At 40.6% G+C, this 21872-nt stretch overlaps 1 protein-coding gene across 5 annotated transcripts in view; it reads left to right on the top strand.

The window, feature by feature from the left end:
- The window catches only part of LOC101169590 (potassium voltage-gated channel subfamily H member 7), a 98242-nt gene that overhangs the window by 17050 nt on the left and 59320 nt on the right, over window positions 1-21872 (top strand). For all 5 annotated transcript variants that reach the window (XM_020710299.2, XM_020710294.2, XM_020710292.2 and 2 more), the window contains exon 3: window positions 20715-20870. In XM_020710299.2, coding sequence (XP_020565958.1) covers window positions 20715-20870 — 156 coding nt within the window. The remainder of the gene's footprint in view (window positions 1-20714; window positions 20871-21872) is intronic.

The raw sequence follows: 21872 nt of genomic DNA, 5'->3' as shown, positions 1-21872 counted from the left end.
CTGCTGGAGGACAGAACCAGCCGAGTCCAGAATCTAATCCCGAACCTGCCATCAGGAGCAGTGTCTGTGAAAGGCGGTCTGCTAGGGATGAAAGGGAGCGGTGATGCTGATCTGCTCTGACTTCATAACTGAAGAACCCGGGAGCTCTGCAGATATGAGATTGGACTAGTTAACCAGTATTCATTGTTTGAGTCTAATATATTTTTTTCTTCTATTTTAGACTTTTTGTATTTGTCAGTCACTGATTCTGCAAGTAGTACCACTCGAAAAGATGACATTTTCACTTTATCTGTGTAAGACAATGGATATAAAGATAATCCAGGAAATCACATTCTATGATTTTTACATATTGCATTTGTATATTGGTGCAGAATATAAATATTCTATCAATAACAGAAGTTCACCCCACCAGCTGAGATCTTGCGTGATGCTCCAGGTGGAGAAAGATTGTCGGTGATTTCTTCCAGTTTCTAATAATTGCTCCCAACAGGTGATGTCTTCTCCCCAAGCTGCTATGTTATTGTAGACTGGTTTATCTGTCTTGTTCAGGTCTACAATCTAGTCCCTGGTGTCCTTCGACTGCTCTTTTGTCTTGGTCATGGTGGAGATGTTCCAGTCTGACTGTTTAACTCTTTAACACTGAATCCTTGCTGGTTGTCGAACCGAAGTATTTTTTTCCTCACCATTCTACACCTAAATACTGTAAAAATCCCACAACATTCTTTCCTGGATCTTTTTATTAATTTGTGTCACACAGTTGAAGTGAACATTACAGACTTCTTATATTTAGCATTACTGTTTTTATATCTTAAAATAGTTTAACCAAAGTTTTATTCTATTTAGAAAAATGTCTCTGAAAATGTGTGTTTAGGATTCATTACACCTAATACAATCATGAATTTTACACTACCCTTGCCTCTTTAGAGACTCTTATACTGGGCAGCACAGAGAACATCCCTCTCCTCTTAATTGGTACATTTTAATTAACCCTTGTGCTATCTTAGATGACCCCACCCTTGCATTGACGTGTTATTCCTACCATGACAAAGGTGGATAAAGGTGGAAAGATTTCATGTAATCCATGGACACCAGTGAAGATCACAAATCATTGAAGAAAAAAGGTTCAGCGCACTGTCTAGTGGGTCTAGATGACCCAACTCCCAATGTTAAAGTGCCTAGGATAGCACAAGGGTTAAACAATTGGCTTCTCTTAAAAGCGTAACAATTCAGCCCAAATTTATAGTATTGTCTTGATTCTGTAGACAGTCTTGGCATTGGGCCTGCCCCAATTACCAGGAAGTTTCAGGTCCAATCACAGGCTCACCTCATGTTCTGAAGAATTGGCTGTTTGTTGGCGATAATGTTAAGCTGTGACCTGGATGACAAATGGACCATTTGCTTTTAATTTCATCATCTTATTTTCAGAAAATAAACCTGAATCCCAGAATTAAACATGAAATTAGGTTATTCAGATCAATATTCTATTTCTTGAATGACCCCCCCACCCCCCCCCCCCCCACATCCGCATCGGCTAGGTCATCCATTAACAGTAGAAAAATGTCAACACTATTCTTCACAGCCCGACAACTCGGAAAAAAGTTCATGTGCATGTGCATGTTGTTGTAATTTAACTGCATTTTAACCCAACTTCCAACATCTTTGAAACGATATTAACTTCTGTTGATACTTTGCTTTATTTTATTGGAATTTATTGGTTTAAATAAAACAATAAAGCAAAAAGAGATTACTGAGATTTCATAAAGAAATGGATTCAAACCGATTTGACTACATTCAGACTGTAAAAGCTGCGGTGTACATCCGTGCTCTCATACCAGCACTGAGCCACTTAGTAACATCTACATAGATTTTTTTTTTCATGTTGACACCTTTCCACCCTCAGGCTCAATGTTTCTCCCTGTCTTAAAGCAATCACGTCTCTAAAACCGCCGTCTGGTCGCAGAAGTGAGTAAATTTAGGACATGCCGTGATCGAATCTGAGGATTAAGCTCACACCTCCTGCTTGAACGTGAAGCTATTATACCAAATGGATTGTGAACAGGCCGACAGTCCCCTCCCCCAGCACGCACCAGCCCTGCCACCTCGCCAATCCCCATCCCCCTCGTCTCCCCATCACCGTCTTCTTTCATTGAGGAACTCACACCCCCACCCCCTTGTCTACTGTACAGAAGCGGCTCCATACAGGGAGAAACCATTCATTCAGTTGATAGCGAGGAGATAAAAGGCTCAATGCTCCCACTATCGGTGTCCTTGCCCTCCAGTCATTCACCCATATCTGTCATGAGACTTCACACAACCATTACAGCTCCACTCAGTGAATAGCAGTGAACCTGAAAAGGAAGCCATTCATTTTTTTCCTTTCGGTAAATGTCTTCCATTCACTTGATGACTTCGAATCTGCTACTCAATGAAAGGCGTTGGCGATCTGCTGATCCTTGGACTGAAGACACACCAACAACAATCTTTAAAATGTTGACAAAAATCATAAAACCATTACCAAACCCGTAAAGACCTTAACAAAAACTATACTAACATTGACAAAATTAACAAAGATGTCAACAAAACCAAAACGACCTTAATTTAAACCTACAAAATGTTAACAATAACCATAAAAATGTTGACATTTGTAAAAATGTTAACAGACTATATAGACCTTGACAAAAAACAAAAAAATATTAACAAAAAACCATAACAGCTTTGACAAAATTCATAAAAATGTACAATACCCAAACATCCCCAATACCCAACTGTACCAGTTTAGGGGAAAATGAGTTTTTCTTTCTCTTTCTGGCCTGTTTTATTAGAAAGTTAAGACACCTGTACAACAGATTCAAATATTTTGACTCTTTCTGCTTTGCTATTCCAAGATAACCATCCATACGTTTTCTGTTAAGTGGAGTTAAATTTGGTCTTTCAAGATTATGCCTCCCTGATTGTTTTCCAGTTATCCTTGGCATATCTACTGCTGAGAAGTTGGATCTTTATAAAACGTAAAAAACTTCTGTTTATTCTTGAAAGGAATGAAATCAGGCATCAGAACACTGTAGTTTCACATTTTGTCTTTTTTATATTTGAGTGCTTCAGTATAAACGTGCATACATACAATTATAAACTCCAAACCCTGTTACATCCTATTAAACAACAGAATCCGCTGTTTAGCCTGTTTTAGTTTCTCTTTTGTCATATTTTCATGTTTTATTCAAATTCAAACTTACTTGTGGTTACTGGATCTACTGTACTGAATTACATCTGGTACATCCCCTCAGGTAGTTCAGCCACAGCTTTCCACATATTTACATATATGCAAACACACTTCTGACATGACCTTTACTAATTTGTAAAGTGTTCATCCACAAATAAACAAATAACACAACCTTTTTGCTTTGTCATAATTTACAAGATAAAAGCTGTGCAAAGATAAGACACCAAAACAGCTTTTCAAGAGCTGAAGAGAATAAGTGGATCTGCTACTAATAAGGTTCATTTACTTTGATAGATGATCATGAGATCTCAATGAAAATGGTTTTTGGAGGATTTATTTATTTCAGGGCACAATACCCCAAACCAAACACTTAATCCATGGACTTAAAAAAATACTTGAACTGTGTATTGTTTAAATAGAAAAAAGAAAAGCATAGTTGCAATGCCATCAACTGCATGCTTTAAGGTATTTTTATTACTGTTTTTGAGTAAATATAATATTTATCCTGCAGTTTTAATTGGAAGGACAGATGAAGCTCAAAGAAGCTGCAAAAGTCCCAAATGGAATGAATATTGTTACCTAAATATTCTTCTTGGATGTATACGATTCAGTTCCATTTAAAATCTACTTATTTTTCGAACACAAAAAAAAAAGTTTCTGTTGTTAACCTAAAGTAAAACTTGTTACTTTTATTACCACACTGAAAACAGTGTTTTACTACCTTTAAAAACAAGAAAAAACAACTAAAATTGATCCACAACTTTATGAATCCCTGCAGATCTTTTAAGTCAAGATAGGAATGAATCAATAGTTATTTTGCTTTTTAAACAAAAGCAAGACTGTGTGTGCTTCAGTTCGCATGAGAAATGTTTATTCAGATCAGTGAAAAGAGAAACTCAACAAAGGATGAGTTGTCAGCATTGTTTGGCAAAAACAATGGTTTTTTTGGACAGTTTGACGAGTCATATCCAGCATTGAAGCTCCTTTGACTGCTTAGCTCAAGAGAAATGGCAAATTCAGGCTAAGACTACAATTCAACAAGCTACAGTAGAGAATGTGTTGTTTTAGTTCCCACTGTGGGCTTTTAATAGCGCACCAAGAAAGCTTTGTGGAATAGCTTTCCACGGCTGAGCAGATTCATCCAACCTTGCATTAGCACTGGACTCTAGAGAACCGCTTCCTGTTTCAGCATGGTTGCTCTCTAGTGGACACAGAGGGTCCACATGGTTGGAGTTTGGTGGGGAGGAGCTAAAGCTACCTACACACCTGGCGTTTGACGCGCATTCAAGAACGTGCATATAGCCCATGGTGTTCACACTGGACAAGCAAGGAGGGACTTCTTCTTCTTCTACTGTTAACTAGCCCATCTCTGCCACTTACACTTGGAAGAGGCTTGATGCGAAATGTTAAAGCACGATTTGGGCACAAAACGGTTCAGTACATTGTTAGCATCCTTGCGTTGAAGGACATGGATTACCATCATGTCAAGAGTGATGTATTGGTTTATCTTTATTTGAAAAACAAACACAGACATCATCAGGCTCATTGCTTTGTCTATATTTACCAGATAAACCAGCTACGCTCTGAGTCACTACCAAGTTTGACTCCCTGATTGGTCAAAATCTGACCTGGTTTAGCTGCCAGCACGCTTTCAATGGCCACACATCTAAAGGTCATAAAATCTTGCAAAGCCGCACTTGAATTCAAGGGTTTGCCGAAATGCGCATTTACATAGACTTTCATTGAAAGTGGCCACTTAAACGCACTTTCTGAGGGCGCTGTGAACGTAGCTTCACAGAAGACCTAGGGGATGAATTCGTCTGAAAACTTGATGGCATCCTGAACCTGTAACAAGAAGCTGTTATAGCAGGGCCAACAACATCCTAGGGAAGATGAGATTTTCTTTAAAGTCCCACTCTGATCGTCTTTTTATTCATTTGTAAAAGCGTTCCCAGTAATCTTTTGTGATTAGACTGTTTTTTTTAGACAATTAAAAAAAAAAAATAAGTCGTTTTGTAGGACATAGTTTCTGCAGAGCGACAGTAGTTCATTAGGAATTTTTCTCTGAGTTGTGAGTGGGGTTTTTGGCATGCAGTAAGTCCACCCCTGCTTCCAAACATCCTTCAGTTTACATGCTCTCCCGCTAGTACACAGCCCCCCCCCCCCCCAGCAGTGAAAAAAATTATTATGTACAGACAGATTTACAAACACTTTAGCATTATGGTTGTATAAAAATTAACTACTATTTGACGTTTTCTTTTTGCTGTTTGACTTCTACTGCTGAGAGATGAGAGTTACCAGGTTCCCCAGCAGCGTCGGTGGCCTGTTAGTCATTGTAGATGAGCATTTTGGCTCTGCACGCCTCTAGAAGGCTACAAGGCATCCTCATCATAAGCTAATGTTGCTTTTCTCACCCTCTGTCAGCTGAAGTTACAGCGGAGACACTTCCAGCACAGCTCTGATTGACTGTGACACATGCTGACACAGGGTCAGGGAGCGACCCGAATAAGTTGATTTGATGACAATTAGCCGCAGCAAGCAGAGGAAGCTCCCTGCTGACTGTTTTTAAACGGAGGAGCGCAGCGCACATCGAAGGAGATGTCAGTTTAACGCCCGGAGCGGTTTCTTCACCGACAAACGGCTCTCTGCTGCAGGAGGCATGGCTCGCATTAGTGTCACTCGTTTGTGGAGACTTACTCCAACCTAACCGCACACACTCCCACCCCGTCCTTTGTCTATGAGGCCGGGCTGCGAAGCACCGGCTGTTATTGAGCACCATTTTAACCCCTGTGTTCTCTGCAGAGGCAACTGTCAGGTGTCACATGGTCCATAGAGGAACTTTAGCTTCACTCATCCTTGCAGCTCAACCAAAAACAAACCTGTGTAGAGCTTCACTTTAGCTCTATTAAAATTTTAAAAAGTAACCGTGTAGAGTTTGTATCTTAAAATGTAGGGTTGTGGAGGAAAAAGTTGAGCTTTAATCTTTCTGAAATATATTTAAACCTTTAAAGACCTACTTCGGTGAGAATTGTTTTTGGTGTTTTTACTATGTTCTTATTGTATTTTCTCATGATGGAGAACATTAAATTTAATTTCTTAGTATTTCTTTATTCAAATTGTTGTGAATCAGGATTAGACCAGAAATGCTGTTTGAAAAATAGCTTTTTTGTGAAGTAGAAAATACGCTGGGCTGGACACCAGCTCCCTGCTCCACAACTTCAAATTTCCACTATTTCAAATCATTTACTGCTGCTCTGCTGAAACTGTCCTTGAAAGCGACACAGGTTTTTTGACTTTGGCTAAAAACAGCTGAATGATAAAAGACCACTGGGAAGGCTTTTATAATAGATTAAAAGATGATTGGAGCGGGACTTAAGATTAAAGGTCAAAAAAAGAGAATTTGGACCCGTTTGAGTTTGGGTCTGTTTAGGAAAATGAACCAAATTCTTAAATATTGTAAATTGTTTTTTTGAGTTACAGACCTGTTTAATGTCGGTCATTAGTTTCATGGACCAGCCTTTATCAGGCAGAAGTTGGAATCTAATTTAGCTTACAAGCCCCTTAACCTTTTGAGGGACAATCTATTCCATTAATTTAGTAATAGGTAAAATGTAGTGGAAATAGACAGTTTGAAACTGTCTGTAAATATTTTAGTGATGGAAGATATGAAGATATTTGGATATGAAGATTCAATAAACCAAAGTTCTTGATTTGTGAGAACTCATTGAAGGAAAAGTTAAAGATAATTTATTCAAGAATGTCCTCTAACTCCGGGTCTGGTGAGAAAACTCAAGTTACATACACAAGTGGTGCGTTTAAGACTGGGCTATACGCCGTTTCAGGAGCGTTCATTAAGGCAAGACAAGTTTATCTGTATAGCACAGAAAGTAATTCAAAGTCCTTCACGAAACAGGAAAATGCATTAAAATCACAATACATAACAGTGCAAAGATTAAAAACATACATAATCATTATAAAATTTATTTTAAAAGAAAGAAAAGATTTTAAAAAAATGAAAAGAGGGGTTGATAAGGACCCTTCAGTTATATACACGGCTAAACAGGAAGGTGGTGTTCACACCGGACCAGCGCCGGACACTCGGGTAGTGGCAGGGAGGGGGATTCTTCTCTTCCTTCGTGATTATGTTAACGGTTGACACTGCCATGTTTTTGAAAAGGACGGTATATACACGTCACTATCAAATATGAGTCCCTAATTTGTCACATTGCCGCGTTCCCTCTATTCATTCTGAAAATGTTCAACCGGTTGAACTTTCAGCACACGATCAATGAACGCCTGATTTGTACGTGGAGCCTGCGACCCGGCCTAAAAATTTGACTAGCTAAGCTCGATTACCTGCGTTCCAGACGCAGCACCCCGAAATTCTGGTGTGCATGTGTCAGCCTAGACTTTTTAACTGAAAATGTGAGTCAATGCAACTGGTGTGCATGCACCTTCACACTGAGACGTCATTCAAGCTTAATTTATTATTTGGAGCAAAAGGATTAGTCATAGTTTAATTAATCATGTTCTTTTTTAAAGAAACTTTATCCATTGTTGCTTATAGCAACATGGAACCCAGGCTGTTCCACGCTGCCTGGTTCCAGCATCCCAGTCTCCGCTTGGGGCGGCCGTGGTGCAGCGGTAGGGCTGTCGTCCCATGATCGTAAGGTTGCAGGTTCGATTCCCGCCTTGCACGCCCATGAGTCGAAGCGTCCTTGGGCAAGACACTGAACCCCACCTTGCCTCTGGTGGTAGGCGGGCGCCTGTGTTTGGCAGCGGAGCGACCACCAGTGTGTGAATGTGTGTGTGACTGGGTGAATGGGTCCGTGACTGTAAAGCGCTTTGTCCTTGTAGGAAGAAAGGCGCTATATAAGTATACGCCATTTGCATGGATCCAGGCTTTTCCACGTCGCCTGGTTCCAGTGTGCCTGCTTACAGCTGTCTGGTTCCAGGCTGTTCCACGATGCCTGGTTCCAGCGTCCCAGTCTCCAGCTTCCTGGTTTGCTGTAAGCAGGCATGCTGGAACCAGAGGCAGAAGCTCACGCCGAAAAAACGCTCCTCTTCCCTGGGAAGGAAGCCTGGGCTACAGCCTGGAAGCAGCAGCCAACACTGCTAGCTCCACCTCCAGACCCAGAGCGGACGCTCCTCTTCCTGGGCAAGGAGGCCTCCCCAGGCCCCCTGCAGGAACCAGGCTCACCAGCCTAACCTGCGTATGCTGCAAAAGGATTAGTCATAGTTTAATTAATCATGTTTTTTTTTTTTAAAGAAACTTTATCCATTGAATATTTATCCTAACGTTGTGGTGTATTTATGTGCCAAAGAGCCTGCCTAAATTAGTTTTACTTTTGGAAATTTCTGAAGTATCCTTATGTCTCTTTTAAAACTTGGTTTTAAACTTTTTAAACTTCTCTTTTAAACGTTGGTTGTCTAATCCTCCATCTACATTACGTGCGGATGAAATCCATCTATGCAGCCATTTATGATGATGCCACAAGGCCTTGGTGTATCATCTGAATATATATGCCATAATGCATTTGGACTTCAACGGCACGCCCGCCGGAAACCAATCCATTATGGGTCAAGAACCTTCATCACCATTTTCGGTTTTGTTTTAGGAAACCACAAGAATTGTTTGTTGCTGTAACCAGTGGTATTCCTGCAACTCCAACCATTTCTTCCTCCAAGACAGACAATTTCTCCCAAATTGTTTTATTCTTTGGAGTTTCCTGCAAATTCTTTTCAGTGACCCTATTCCTACTAAAGGCAATGTTTACTAGGAGACTTAGAATTTCCTTATTAGTGAAACTAATGTCAAAATAACTGTTCTACTGAAGCAAAATATTTTTTGTTTTGTTTCTATTTTTTCTGCTTTAAGCAAACGTGAAGTTAATCTTGTAAATTATTTATAATTTATGAAATTATAACGTTATTGTTAAAGATTGAAAATAATTTTCTCATAATTATACAAGTTTATTCTCAAAGGTTTGACTTTAGTCTGTTTTTTTTTTTTTTATAATGGTGGCCCTGATAATAATAAACATGAGTTCATTGTGTTAAAAGTTTTTATTCCAGCATCTTTGTTATATTAGAGAACCGGGTTTGGTGTGCTGTGATAACTGTTGCTATGAATCCACATTTACTTTAGAACTTTTTTTTTCTTTTCTTTGTTTTTTAGTTAAATGCAGCAGTTATTTTCTTTAAAGTTGAAGGTTCTTCTGTCATCTCTCTGGCTCTTTTACAAAAAAAACCTTTCCAAAGCCTTTTGTGTTGTTTTTTATTTATTTCCGGCTTTGCCAACTCGTAAGTTTCAATTCAGCGATAGTATATTAAGTGTTTCTGGCCGGAACAGCCTCTCTAAGAAGGTCGTGGAAGTACATAGGTCACGTGACCGAGAGGAGCATCTTAGCAAGCATCACGAGTGAGTCAGTTTTCCAAATTAAAACGGGAATCAGATCGCGAATAAAACAGAAAAAATGTCCGTTATTTATGTATTTCTGCGCGACCTGAGGGTTGGAACCCCTGTAGTAGTGGTTCTTTATCTCAGATTTAATTAGGGTTTTGCTGGATATTATGAGCAGAGATGCCTTTTAACCCCAAAACATTCCACTTTAGTCTCTTGTGAGTTTATTTTGACTGGAATTCCTGTAGAGATCAGAGAAAAATAAATGTGGGTACTTTTTTCCGCTCCGTCAATTACTCTTTACCAGCGTTGAAGATATATGTAACGCTGATCTAGATTTTTCTATTTTCGAGCAACTTTTCAAGTCAGACAGAACGAATATTGTCATAATGGATTCATGGAAATGAAACACCTCAATGCTTAATCATTGATTCCGTGTGAATGAACTGAGGCTGTGAAGAAACTGAGAGGGATCACCTATGCACCACAGAGGAGTGATTCCTGGAGCTGAAAGGTGAATGTGCCAGACCGTGAGAGAATGTAATTAAAATAACCTTAGGATGAAAGGAGGCTGTGGCTGAAGGAGCTAAAGGTGGCGGGGAGGAGGTCCGATAGTCACGTGTCAGAGCCGGACTGTTGTGAGGATCAAGGATGAAGCAAAACTATGGTCACAGTTGAGTTTCTTTGTAATCTAGCAGCCGTTTTTTCTTTTGTCCAAATGAACTAAACAAAAAAAGGAATTTTCCTGTTTAATAAAATTCACCCAACATTATCAATTGTTTTTGGCTTTATAATTTTCTTTTTACCTGAAAATCTAATATGTGTGATACATATTCAAGCTGTGTACCATTTTGGCTGCATTTATGCAACTTCACTCATGTGAAATAGTCTTAAACATTATTTTGGTCAGCAGATTGGAAGTTATAATGATCTGGGGTTTAACCGCAACCTTGGTTTCAACGGATCTGTCTTTCAAGCCACTGGCTGGAATGAAATGTCAGGTTTATGCTCATTTATCTCAGAGATTTCCATTATATACTTTAGACATTGCTTAACTTGTGTTTATATTTAAAGCTGGTTTGAACACTTGATTGTAAAGCACACATGTTTTTCTTTTGTCGAGGTAAAAGTTTAGAATTCCCTACAGATAGGCCTTTAGAGAAAATTGTTCAAGCAAACTTTTATTTTATTTGAGAAAATCTTTGAAAAAAAAGAAAGTTGAGGACTGTGTGATGTGATGTAAGTGTTGTGTGTGGTGGCAGGTGGTAAATGCCATCTAGGATCGTGTCCTTTTTCATTTTGTTTTCCTTTAGGATATGATGGAAGGTCAGACATAAAATAAGACTTTCAGTCTTTTCACTGCTCCTTTCCAGTCATGTAGATGTGTGGATGTATGCTGTGTATTGAATGGTAATGCATTTTGGTATTCTTCACGAAAAAGTAACAAATAAACAAAAAATAAATAAGCAGAACTATTAAAGAAATTATTAATTTTCTTCAAAGTGCATAGATTGATGTTTTTGTTAGTTTTTACCATCAGAATTCAGAATTTTAAAGAGTTCCACATGTATATTTAGCATAAAATTGAAAACAAAAAAGGATATTATAATGACATTATTTTTGAAATGATATGAAATAACTGAAATTATGACACTGTGCCCTGATCGGTTTAAAAGTGTCCCACTCTGATCATCTTTTGATCTATTTCTTAAAGCTTCAGGCTTCTGCACAGCGGCGGTAGTTCATGAGAACGTTGGTGTGGAGTGAACCTGCCCCCACTTCCCAAGATCCGTCTGTTTACACGAAGTGTTAGAGAGCCAGATTTTGTGAGGTGAAAATGTGAGGGCCAACCAATTGACCTGCATTCTTTAAAGCTTTACAATAACATCAAATGCAAATGAATTATTTCATAACCATTTTAGTTCATTAGTTTTCATTTCCTTACATTGAAAAGAAATGCCTTTAAATACATTTGTCATTTTGACTTTGAATTTGACATTTTGAAGACCAGAAATAGAATAAAGAAAAATTCTGTCAATATTAAATCTGGGTTCATATGAAATGCTACTAATCATTATTAAATTCTCACTGTAAACTTCTAAATGTAAATAATGTGAAAAGGATAATAACTTAAGTAATATTCTTATCCAGAAGAGGTTTTGATCACAGAAACAAATCTGTTCCTCTTATTCGGCCCATAAAGCTCTGAAGGTCAAGTAGCCAGAGGTTGTTGCCATAGGCAACGGCTTGTAACATAATTTAGCCAACCACAATTAAGAAATCTTACGCTCAGTTCTTAGAAAGTGGTGGGGGCAACGTATTATTGATTTTATGACCCTGCCGGCCGCCTTTGCCCCACAGGCCAGACTTTGGACACTTTCTCCCGCCCCAGTTTACAGTCCCTCACATCCCCAACCTAACCTACCTGCGCAACAAAAATGGCACAGTCGGCTCGGTTAAGGAAAACGAAGACCTACCGACACAGTCGTACACAAGTGGATGCATCAGAATGGAGCAAAGCAGGGAGCACTAGAACAGCATTTTTTTGTCTGCTCCTGATTCACAACCATTTGAATAAAGAAATACTCAAAAATGCAGATTTAATCTTAATTTTCTCATACATATACCCTCTATCATCAGAAAAATACTACAAGAGGATGTTAAAAACACTCCATTTTCGTTGGAGTGGGTCTTCAAATTGTTTCTGTTTGTGGATCTCGTGATTTCCCTGCAGTCTCTCCTCTGGATCTGAGTTGATGACACAGAGAGAGGCTTGCATGTGTGAGAACATCCAAGAGCCGCCGTCATATTGCGTTCTGGCATTTTCTGCGTGTGCACTCAGTACCACACTGCGCCGTCATCCGGCCCAACCATCTGTGTTGACCAGGTAGCCTGGTAATCCAGGTAGGCTGCCCTCCATCAGCAAGGAAAGGAAGTCGTGCGGAAAATGCTTTAATCAATAAGCTCGAAGTTTCCTCTGGAGCTTAAGGCTTGACCTTGACTCCGCTACAGAAATGCACAGGCTGCACAGAGGGCTTATCGGGTTGTTATTTATAGGATTTCCACCTGTTTGGCTCCCGAATCTTGTTTGTGGGGATGATTGACATCCACTGTCGTGTTTTGCAAAAGTTTTCTATCCCTCCGATGTAAGTCGGCCCTTTCCTGCGTCCAGCATCCCCTGAGGAGCAGACGAGAACATACTGGTTCTGCTCACGATCATCTGTCCATGACTGCATGTTTGCAGACTGCAGAGTCATGCCTTTTCTCTTTGACAACTTTTTACCCTGAGAACTTTTTTATCAAAGCAGTTGGCGTTGGTTGTGCCATACCCCATTAGAATGCTGGACTGTTCCGCTGATAAGGATTCAGGGCATAGATGCTCTGACTAAAGTTGTTTTAATGCCTTTCAAAGGTGTGTTCTCTCATTACATTGCAGCATGTAAACCAGCTCTACCGCGTGCTTATTAGATTTAGCCGGACAGAGAACATTGTGCTAATTAATGCTGCTGGCACCCTGTGTGTGAGTGGCTGTGTTTGTGAGTCCGTGTCTGGATGCACGGGCCTCATTAGTGTTTGTGTGGACGGCTGTCTGTTTCTATGCCAGTGTGGGGCTGTGGAATGGAAATGTACTTCTGTTTGCCGAGTGTCTCCATGCACGCGTTTGACATTGACTTCTCTAAGGCAGGATATGCAGACAGGCAGGAGGAAATTTGCATCAGCAGCAGCAGCTCAGATCTGCTTGATGTGTTCACTTACGACTCGTCCGGTGGTCTTCCTGCACAGAACTTTTGCATTTTTTTGGTCAGTGTAAATGGAGCACAAATGTTGTTGTAAGATGGCTTTTATATTGGGGGGAACTGGGTGGGTGGAGGGAGGAATCTGGGGCCTCATTTATAAACGTTGCGTACGCACAAAAGAAGGCGTACGCCACTCTCTACGCAATAGTTGAGATTTATAAAAAGCAAACTTGACGGGAAAATGTGCGGTCCTCCACGCAAGCTCTGACCCAGGCGTACGCACAAAAACGGGTGAAATGAGAAACGGCGACACCGTCGGCAGATGGAAGAAACACGTGAAAGTGACAGTGTGTGCCAAATCGTGCTGGCATGTGCTGTGCTACACAATGTGGCACAGCTTAAAAACGTGCCTCTACCCCCTGGCGCTGATTGCTGTGTTGGCCCCGACCCTGAACCCCATCCCCACGCATTTGAGCCATTTGCTGCTGCTGTGCACCAGCGTTTAGAAGTGATGCGTCGCTTATAAAGAAAAAGAGGTGTGGAAAATATTATTTATTTAAGTATTCCCTCATCGTGCAGTTTATTTCAGTCAGGGCGATCTTGATTTCGCCCAACTCCTTGGCCACCTCTCTGATTGAACTACTGACTTCCCTCTGCATTTCAAGGACTGCATCGGTGAGGACACGTCCACTGCTGGAGGGTTAAGAGCCGCGTGCCGTGGAGACGCTGGGTCCAGACGGCTGCTCAGCTGCAGCATCGTAACCACTGGCCCCGCTGGAACACCCAGCAGCTAAAATAAAATTGTTCTATATTAATAATCTGTAATTGTGTAGCCTGCATACATGTGACTTGACTGCATTCATTTTAATTATTTCTCTTACCTGTGTCACCCTGACCCTGGCGCGTCGGGGGCCCCTCCGTCTCAGTCAGGTGACTGAGGCGGAGGAGGACGCCGATAAGGGGGACTTAATAGGGAAACACAAACAACACTTTTCTCCTCTTTTCCACCTCGCCAACGATAACTTCTACTTCACATTGAGTGAAGTTACGTTTTTTTGATTTCCTCTCTGTGTTTGCCATGATTTAGCAAGCCATGAATATTAATTTGTGGGCGTTTCACGGACTATTTATGGGCAACTATGGGCGTGTCATGTAGCCGCAAAAAGCTGCGCTGCATTTAGAATCGGTTGTGATTTATAAAGGGAAAGATGCGTAGGATGTGCGTGCGCACGGTTTAATAAATCCGAATATTTCTGTGCGTACGCACGTCCTATGTTTCATCCGTACTCCACTACTGACGCAAATCCTACGCAAAGTTTTATAAATGAGGCCCCTGGTGAGGGAGGGGTGCCAATTGTGTGTGATTGTCCTGTGTTTTCTGCTTTAATTTTTTTATTGAGGGCAGGAATAGCTGAAAAACCAGCAGGGTGTGTCAGCCCTCGAGACTTGGCTTTAAAATTCTTACTACCACCCTCATATCCTTTTTTTTTTTTAGGTATTTAAATTAAAACTTAAATTTCTAGTTGTTGCACACCAGCCATTCACCTGAGTACTGACATTGAAGAACAAACAAGTCATCTGTCAGAAAGATTTACTCTAACAAGTAAAAGAAACATGCCGAAGGAATAGAACATATCGCAAGTTGTAATAGACCAATTAATAGACCAATTAATCTCTCAGTAGAACAAGTTTTAAATGTGTTCACGTTTGGTATTTAAATTTAAACTGGTCAAAACGATAAAATGTTCATTTGTATTCTATAAAAATGTACATGTTAATTTGTCTGGAAACTGCACTCTGTCTGTTTTAGGCTCTTTGTGAGTAAAATAGACATTTTTCATTCATGAACTACTTTTCACTGCTGTTTTCCTGCCTGGTTTATTTTTATCATTGCTGTGGCAGCACAGGTGTGTGATAAGCGATACTGGGACGAGCAAGACTTTGCCTCTTTTGGATCTGAATTAGCTCAAATAAAAACTGTAATAAAAAAGGTACGGTAACTAGAACTTTCATTCATACCCAACCAGGTGATAAAACTCAACTTAGTTCATGGTTTCACATCCAGTGTACAAAGGAGTCCAGCTTTAGCTAATAGCCTTAATTTGTTTACGAACAACACTTGTATGCTGAATGTGCAGCAATGCAGTTACTTGAGGGAAACGGACTTCCACCAACTTTTTATTAGGTCCACCTTGCTAGTACCAAGTCGGACCCCTTTTCCCTTCAGAACTGCCTTAGTTCTTGGTGGCATCAATTCAATAAGGTACTGGAAACATTCCTCAGTTAGTTTGATCCATATAGATATGATAGCATCACGCAGTTGCTGCCAATTTCTCGGCTGAACATCCATGATACCAATCTCCCGTTTCACCACATCCCAAAGATGCTCTATTGGATTGAGATCTGATTACTGTGGAGGCTATTTGTGAACAGTGAAGTCATTGTCATGTTGAAGAAACCAGTCTGAGATGATTCCAGCTTTATGACATGGCGCCTTATCCAGCTGAAGTAGCCATCAAAAGATGGGTAAACTGTGGTCATAAAGGAATGGACATAAGGGGTGTGACGATAACCGCATCACCGTTCTGCATATGGTGCATGATTGGAACTATAATAAACACATTAAACACATTCATCTTTGCTGATAATTTACTTTTTCTGCTAGTCCTGTGTTCGGACTTCAAGGGTTTCTGGGGGAAACCTTTTTCTGTTCTCCTTCACTCCCTGCGCCGCGCCTCTCACACCCTCTTGCGCTGTGCGCGGCTTTCACTACCTCTACGCTGCACGCAGCACGCTCCCTCTTATACACACGCGCGGTTTCAGAAGCACATCCTCATTCTACAACAGAAGTTTCCATCTCACGAGGAAAACCGACAAATGCGTTCTAATCATCAATTTCCATTGTATTCAATTCCATTACAAGCTGCGTGAGTTTTTGAGTGCGCGACACGGCCGCCCACCAGATGATTTTGTGTTGGGGAGGTTTATTACTGTTCTCCTTCACTCTGTAACACCAAACATGAACGCGCAGTTAGATTTCAATGAATATCACTACATGTTTTGTTTGGGAACTACTTTGTGCAGCGCAAAGTTACAAGTCTGTTTAAATAAAGGCGGAGCCTCCTGCCCCGCATTCTTCATGGGTGTAAGACTTCATGGCTACCAGAGAGGTGACAGTGTCTGGAGTCTCATTTATTACTGGGCAATATATAATATTCTGAGAAGATGTATGTACCAGAGAGCTCAGGGTGAAACTCATGTGCAGCTCGAGGGCGGTCCACTGCTAGAATCAACACGGACCCCCAACACACGTGTGCCCTCCTTCCTCCTACACACGCAGCGCTGACACACATAGTCATTCTGCAACACCTATATAGTGAGTTCATTAGATAGATAGTAGTTAGTTGTTACAGTTATTTGTTATCAAAGAATACTGCATTGTAATTATAGTCATTTGCAACGTGGCCTCCCGGGGGATTTTGTGTTGGGGGGTTAACTGTGAAACTGCCCCCCCTGCTGGTTCATCAGCGTGGTGATCAAAAATTCCACACCGTTACAGCTCTAATGGACATGGTCAGCAACAATACTCAGGTAGGCTGTGGTGTTGTAACCATGCTCAGTTGATCTTAAGGGGCCTAAAGTGTCCCCCACACCATTACACCACCGCCACCAGCCTGAACCGTTGATACAAGTCAAGATGGATCTATCCTTTCAAGTTGTTGATGCCAAACTCTAACCCAACCATCTGGATTTCACAGCAGAAATAGACAGAAATACCCAACGCTTTGTCAATCTTCTATGGTCCAGTTTTAGTTAGCCTGTATGAATGGTAGCCTCAGTGTCCTGTTCTTAGCTGACAGGAGATGGTGTGATGTAAGCTGGCTGCCACTAGACTGTAGAGCATTGGAGACACGTCCTCTGGAATGACGAATTATGCTTCTTTATCCGGAGATCTGATGGATGAGTCTGGGTTCAGCTGTCATAGCTGAAAGATCGGAACATCCCAGGATGTCAGTTGGGTTCATTAGAAAGTAAAGGATGATGAGTGACTGCTTTTGACCAGCTCTGTTGTCTAGCAGTAGAGTCTTTGCCCTGAAACTGGAAGCTCAAATCAAAGAATTAAAGCAGAGTTCCAATGGAGGATTGAACTACCAAGTGGTTTCTTAGGATTGACTGCATCTCATTTATTAAAATTGAAGCAAACCAGGAAGTACCAATATGTTGTAGTTCCTCATAATACCGCTGGGGGCTGGTTGCAGAATTGTCAAAGTTGTTAAAAAAGTCCAACTTTAGACTTTAAGCAAGCTATTAAGATTTAAAGTCTCTGGGATTTTATAGGTTTATTTATCACAACAGGGGAAGGTAAATTTGTTTTTTTTAGATGAATGCGCTCCAATTCGACCGTTTAGAGTTTATTTTTTAAATATACCAGCAGATTCATTAACCAGGCAGTGAACCCGACTTGCGCTTAATTTGCTAGTCCAGTATATGCATGTCTATGGACAACTGAATGCACACATTCAAGTGGGTTACATAGAAGGTGACTTTGACTTTTAAACGTTTTACACTTGACTTTATGTTTTGTTTGTACAACGTCTTGAGACCTTCAATTGTAGTAAAACCTTTACCCACTTTGTAAAAGTTGTGGTCCTGGGTTTTAACCAAAGAAGTGTAAAATAAAACACAACAAAACCATCTTCTCTCTGTTTTTGCTATGCTCCGTCTTCTGAGAGTATTTGAGTGTAAAAACAACCTTGGGGCGGATCTGATTTGCATCTGTGGATCAGCATGTCGATGCAAATGTGTGGGCTTGGAAAACCATGAGATTTGGCAGCAGGGCAGACAGTGAATTATGGTTTAAGGGTCCTCGCACCCTTCATGGACAGAGTAGACCTTCTTGAGGTGTGGAGTTGTGACACTTGCTTGTTTTTGATTAAAACGGGTAATTTAGGAGTTAATACTTAAAAACTGCTTTCTGATTTTTAAGATTCTTGCTCCCTTGTGAAAGATGTCACTGATTTGCTTCTTCTAAAAGTCTCACGTTTCCATGGAAACGCACGTTTTCATTTCGATTTGCAAATGAATTGAGGATTAACAGTGCTGCAACTTCTTGGGGTTTTTTTTGGCCGCTTTTTTTAAGCAGTGACAAAAGGATTCAAAACCCAAAAAAAACAAAACAAAGATCACACACAACAGATTGTCTAAAAGCTATCATTTTCAAACTCCTGTTGCTGTTGAATTCATTTTATTCTGTCATCTTTCATTTTTATCCCAGAATGCTGTTAAGTTTTATTCTTCTCGCAAAACTCCAGAATGTTCTCGAAAATCAATCCGAGCAGAAAACTCAACTTTTGAGTTTCTTTTCCTCCTGTTGTCATTAAAATTAGAAGAGCTATAACAGGACCTACGTCCCGCCCACCTTCCACTGGAAATAATGGCTCGATCCACTTATGATGACACTGATGTACTGTTAGCAGCAGCGAGCGGCCTGGTCCAGCAGAATATGAAACCCTCCGCCTTATTAATTGGACCTGCACATGTGGCTGTTTTTGGATGCTTACATAGCACTATTGTCACTGTCACTGAGTGCCGTGTTTGTGCAGCAGTATGACCCCCCCCCCCCCCCCCCCCCCCCCCCCCCCCAGAAAAGAAGCGCTGTTGGCTGCCAGCCTGCTGGGTGAGCTATAAATAGCAGCGTGGTGACAGCAGGACTTAGTCTAATATGAGAGGAAGAATCTTCCAGAGATATCCATGTTTATTATTTTAAACTTCACACACATTTTCCTGTAACGGCAGCTCCGCCACATCTGAAGGCTCCTTTTTTTAATCAGGCAAAGCAGATGCAATAGTCAACCCAAAACCTTTTAGTTCAACTACAAACTCTACCAGGAACTAATTACCACTATGAATAATTGCAACCCCAGATCTGGTTAAGTCAATGCTTTATGGCCCGGCAGCAGTCGTTTGGTCCTTTGGGGCCTTATTACAATTTAGTATTGTTTCCTTAAGTTAAAAATTATACATTAATTGCACTTTTATGTTGGATTTTCAAACTTTTCAACAATTTTTTGTCTTATTGGCATTTGATAAGTCTGTTGTGATTTTTATTTGGGCTTTAACCTTTACTTTATGAGGCGTGTTTTGGTGTCATGTTGTCCTACTGCAAACATTGTCACATTGTGCTTCATTGACTTACCAATGACTTGAACCAAGAAGAACGAGTTGAAATTTTGCTTATATGGATCACCAGTTCCTCCCAGAGCATGGTTGGGGTCATATTTATTGATGATTTGGTATCCAGGAGGTGCAGCTCTTAAGCCCGAAAATGGACTTAAAAACCTGCGTAGCGACGCGTAATAGTGGAAAAGTTGAGTGGGGAAGCATAAAACCCGCATTTCTGCACATTTACACAGCCTTTTTATTGGAAATAGTTTCTTGAATGTGCATTACTATAAAGCCTATTCTCGCTCTGTCACGTGTCAGAAATACACCCACTACTTTCTTAAAGCGGCTGCGCTATCCACTAAATTGAAACCCCCAAGCAAGTAGAGTTAACAAAAAACAAACATAATTGGAAAGTTTGTTTTAAAAAAAAAAAATCCAGAAAGGAAACAGACGCGCCTTCAACTTTAAAATAAAAGAAATCTTAATTTAACACACAAAAACAAGAAGTCTTTACACCAACTATGGATTTATTGGGATAGTTGTTCCCACACACCATAATAAATATGCTTTCTGCCTTTTTTTTTTCCTCTGATTTATCCGTCAAACCTTAAAAGTCAGACGGGGCTAAAGTTGGCGTGATTTTTAACTTCCCCTTCGACAGTTATGGGTTAAAGAATAATCTATATAACATTTTAATGTTTCCTACATGAAATCTAGTGTACAAACAAATTTTACAGCAGGTGCAGATATTTTTCACAGAGGATGAACATAAACTTTACCCTCAACAGACATGGAAAGCTGGAGGCTTTCAGCCATGTACAGGCAATTCCATGAAAATATTTTCTTATATTAAATCCGGATCCGTGGACTAAATAGATTGGGGACCACTGGTCGAATGTACAACAATGACTTTAGATGTGGGATCTTTAAGCTTCAGAGGCTTTTGGCTCTGTGGACCCTTTGATTCTTTCACCCAGACTTCCACTTTCTGCACCAAGAAATCCTTCAGTTGCTCTTTAAACCATTATTATTGGCCTACCTGCTCTAAATTCAGGTGTTGTTGGTAATTCTGTATCTGAAATCACAGGAATGTGAATATTAAGGAGGACCTGGGCTGATGTGGCTTATATTAGAAGCTCTCCAAATGGAAAAAGCAAACATTTCTAACTGGCTGTCTTCCCTTTGACAGGTTCAAACTTTCTGTGCAATACTCACATCATCCCTGTGAAGAATGAGGAGGGGGTGGTCATGATGTTCATCCTAAACTTTGACTACATCCTGGAGGAGGGCAGCAGCGACTCTCTGGAGAAACTCAACCACGCCTCGCCCTCCAAAGCTGACCAGCGTGAGTCATTTCTGTTCCTCAGAGATGCTTTTCAGTGAATGACATACAGCAGTCAGGATCCACCACGAAACGCTAGTAGGAAAACAATAGGCTCTAATGGACAATCAATCATGCCTGATCAAGATTTATTGGTGTGAGGGATGCATTGGTTTTTGCTTAATGTATATTTTATAAACGACCACAGATAAAAATGATAATGCAAGTAGCTAATGCTTGTTTCTGGAAAGCATGGCCATGCAAATATTGCTTTTGTCTCCCGTATTTAACCCTTTTAACGCCGTATTGTGCTGATTTTTTTTGGGCGAAAAGAAATAAAAAACTGTCATTTTCTTGGACATAGTTTCTGAGAGCAACAGTAGTTTATTAAAAGTTTACCTATGGGTCGGGGGCGAGACATTGGCGCGGAACATGCTCGCCACTAGTTTACAGACCCTCCCAATCCCAATTACCAGTGAAACAAAAAGGGAGAGCAGAAACAGGTATCCTAATCACTTGGCCTGGCCACAGCTGTATAAAATCAAGCATTCAGGCATCCAGACTGTTTTTTTCAAGCAATTGTGAAAGAGTGGGCTTCTCTCAGGAGCTCAGTGAATCCAGTGTGGAAACTGCCATAGGATGCAAAATGTGAAACAAATCCAGTCATGAAATTTCCTTGCTCCTAAATATTCCACAGTCAACTGTCAACTCTGTCAGAACCAAATGGAAGAGTTAAGGAACGACAGCAACTCAGCCGTGAAGTGGTAGGCCATGTAAACTAATGGAGAGGGGTCAGGGGATGCTAAAGCGCAGAGTGCAAAGAGGTCGCTGACTTTCTGCACTCAATTGTTTCAGAGCTCAAAACTTCATGTGACCTTCAGATTTGCCCAAGTACAGAACGTAGAAAGCTTCATAGAATGGGTTTCCATGGCCGAGCAGATGCATCAAAGTCACATTTAACCAAGTTCAATGCAAACACAAATGCAGTGGTGTAAAGCACGGCGCCACTGGACTCTAGAGCAGTGG

The sequence above is a fragment of the Oryzias latipes genome, chromosome 2 (assembly GCF_002234675.1).
Source record: "Oryzias latipes chromosome 2, ASM223467v1".
Taxonomy (NCBI): domain Eukaryota; kingdom Metazoa; phylum Chordata; class Actinopteri; order Beloniformes; family Adrianichthyidae; genus Oryzias; species Oryzias latipes.
Note: the sequence above shows the minus strand (reverse complement) of the source record. Positions and strands in the feature narration are given on the sequence as shown.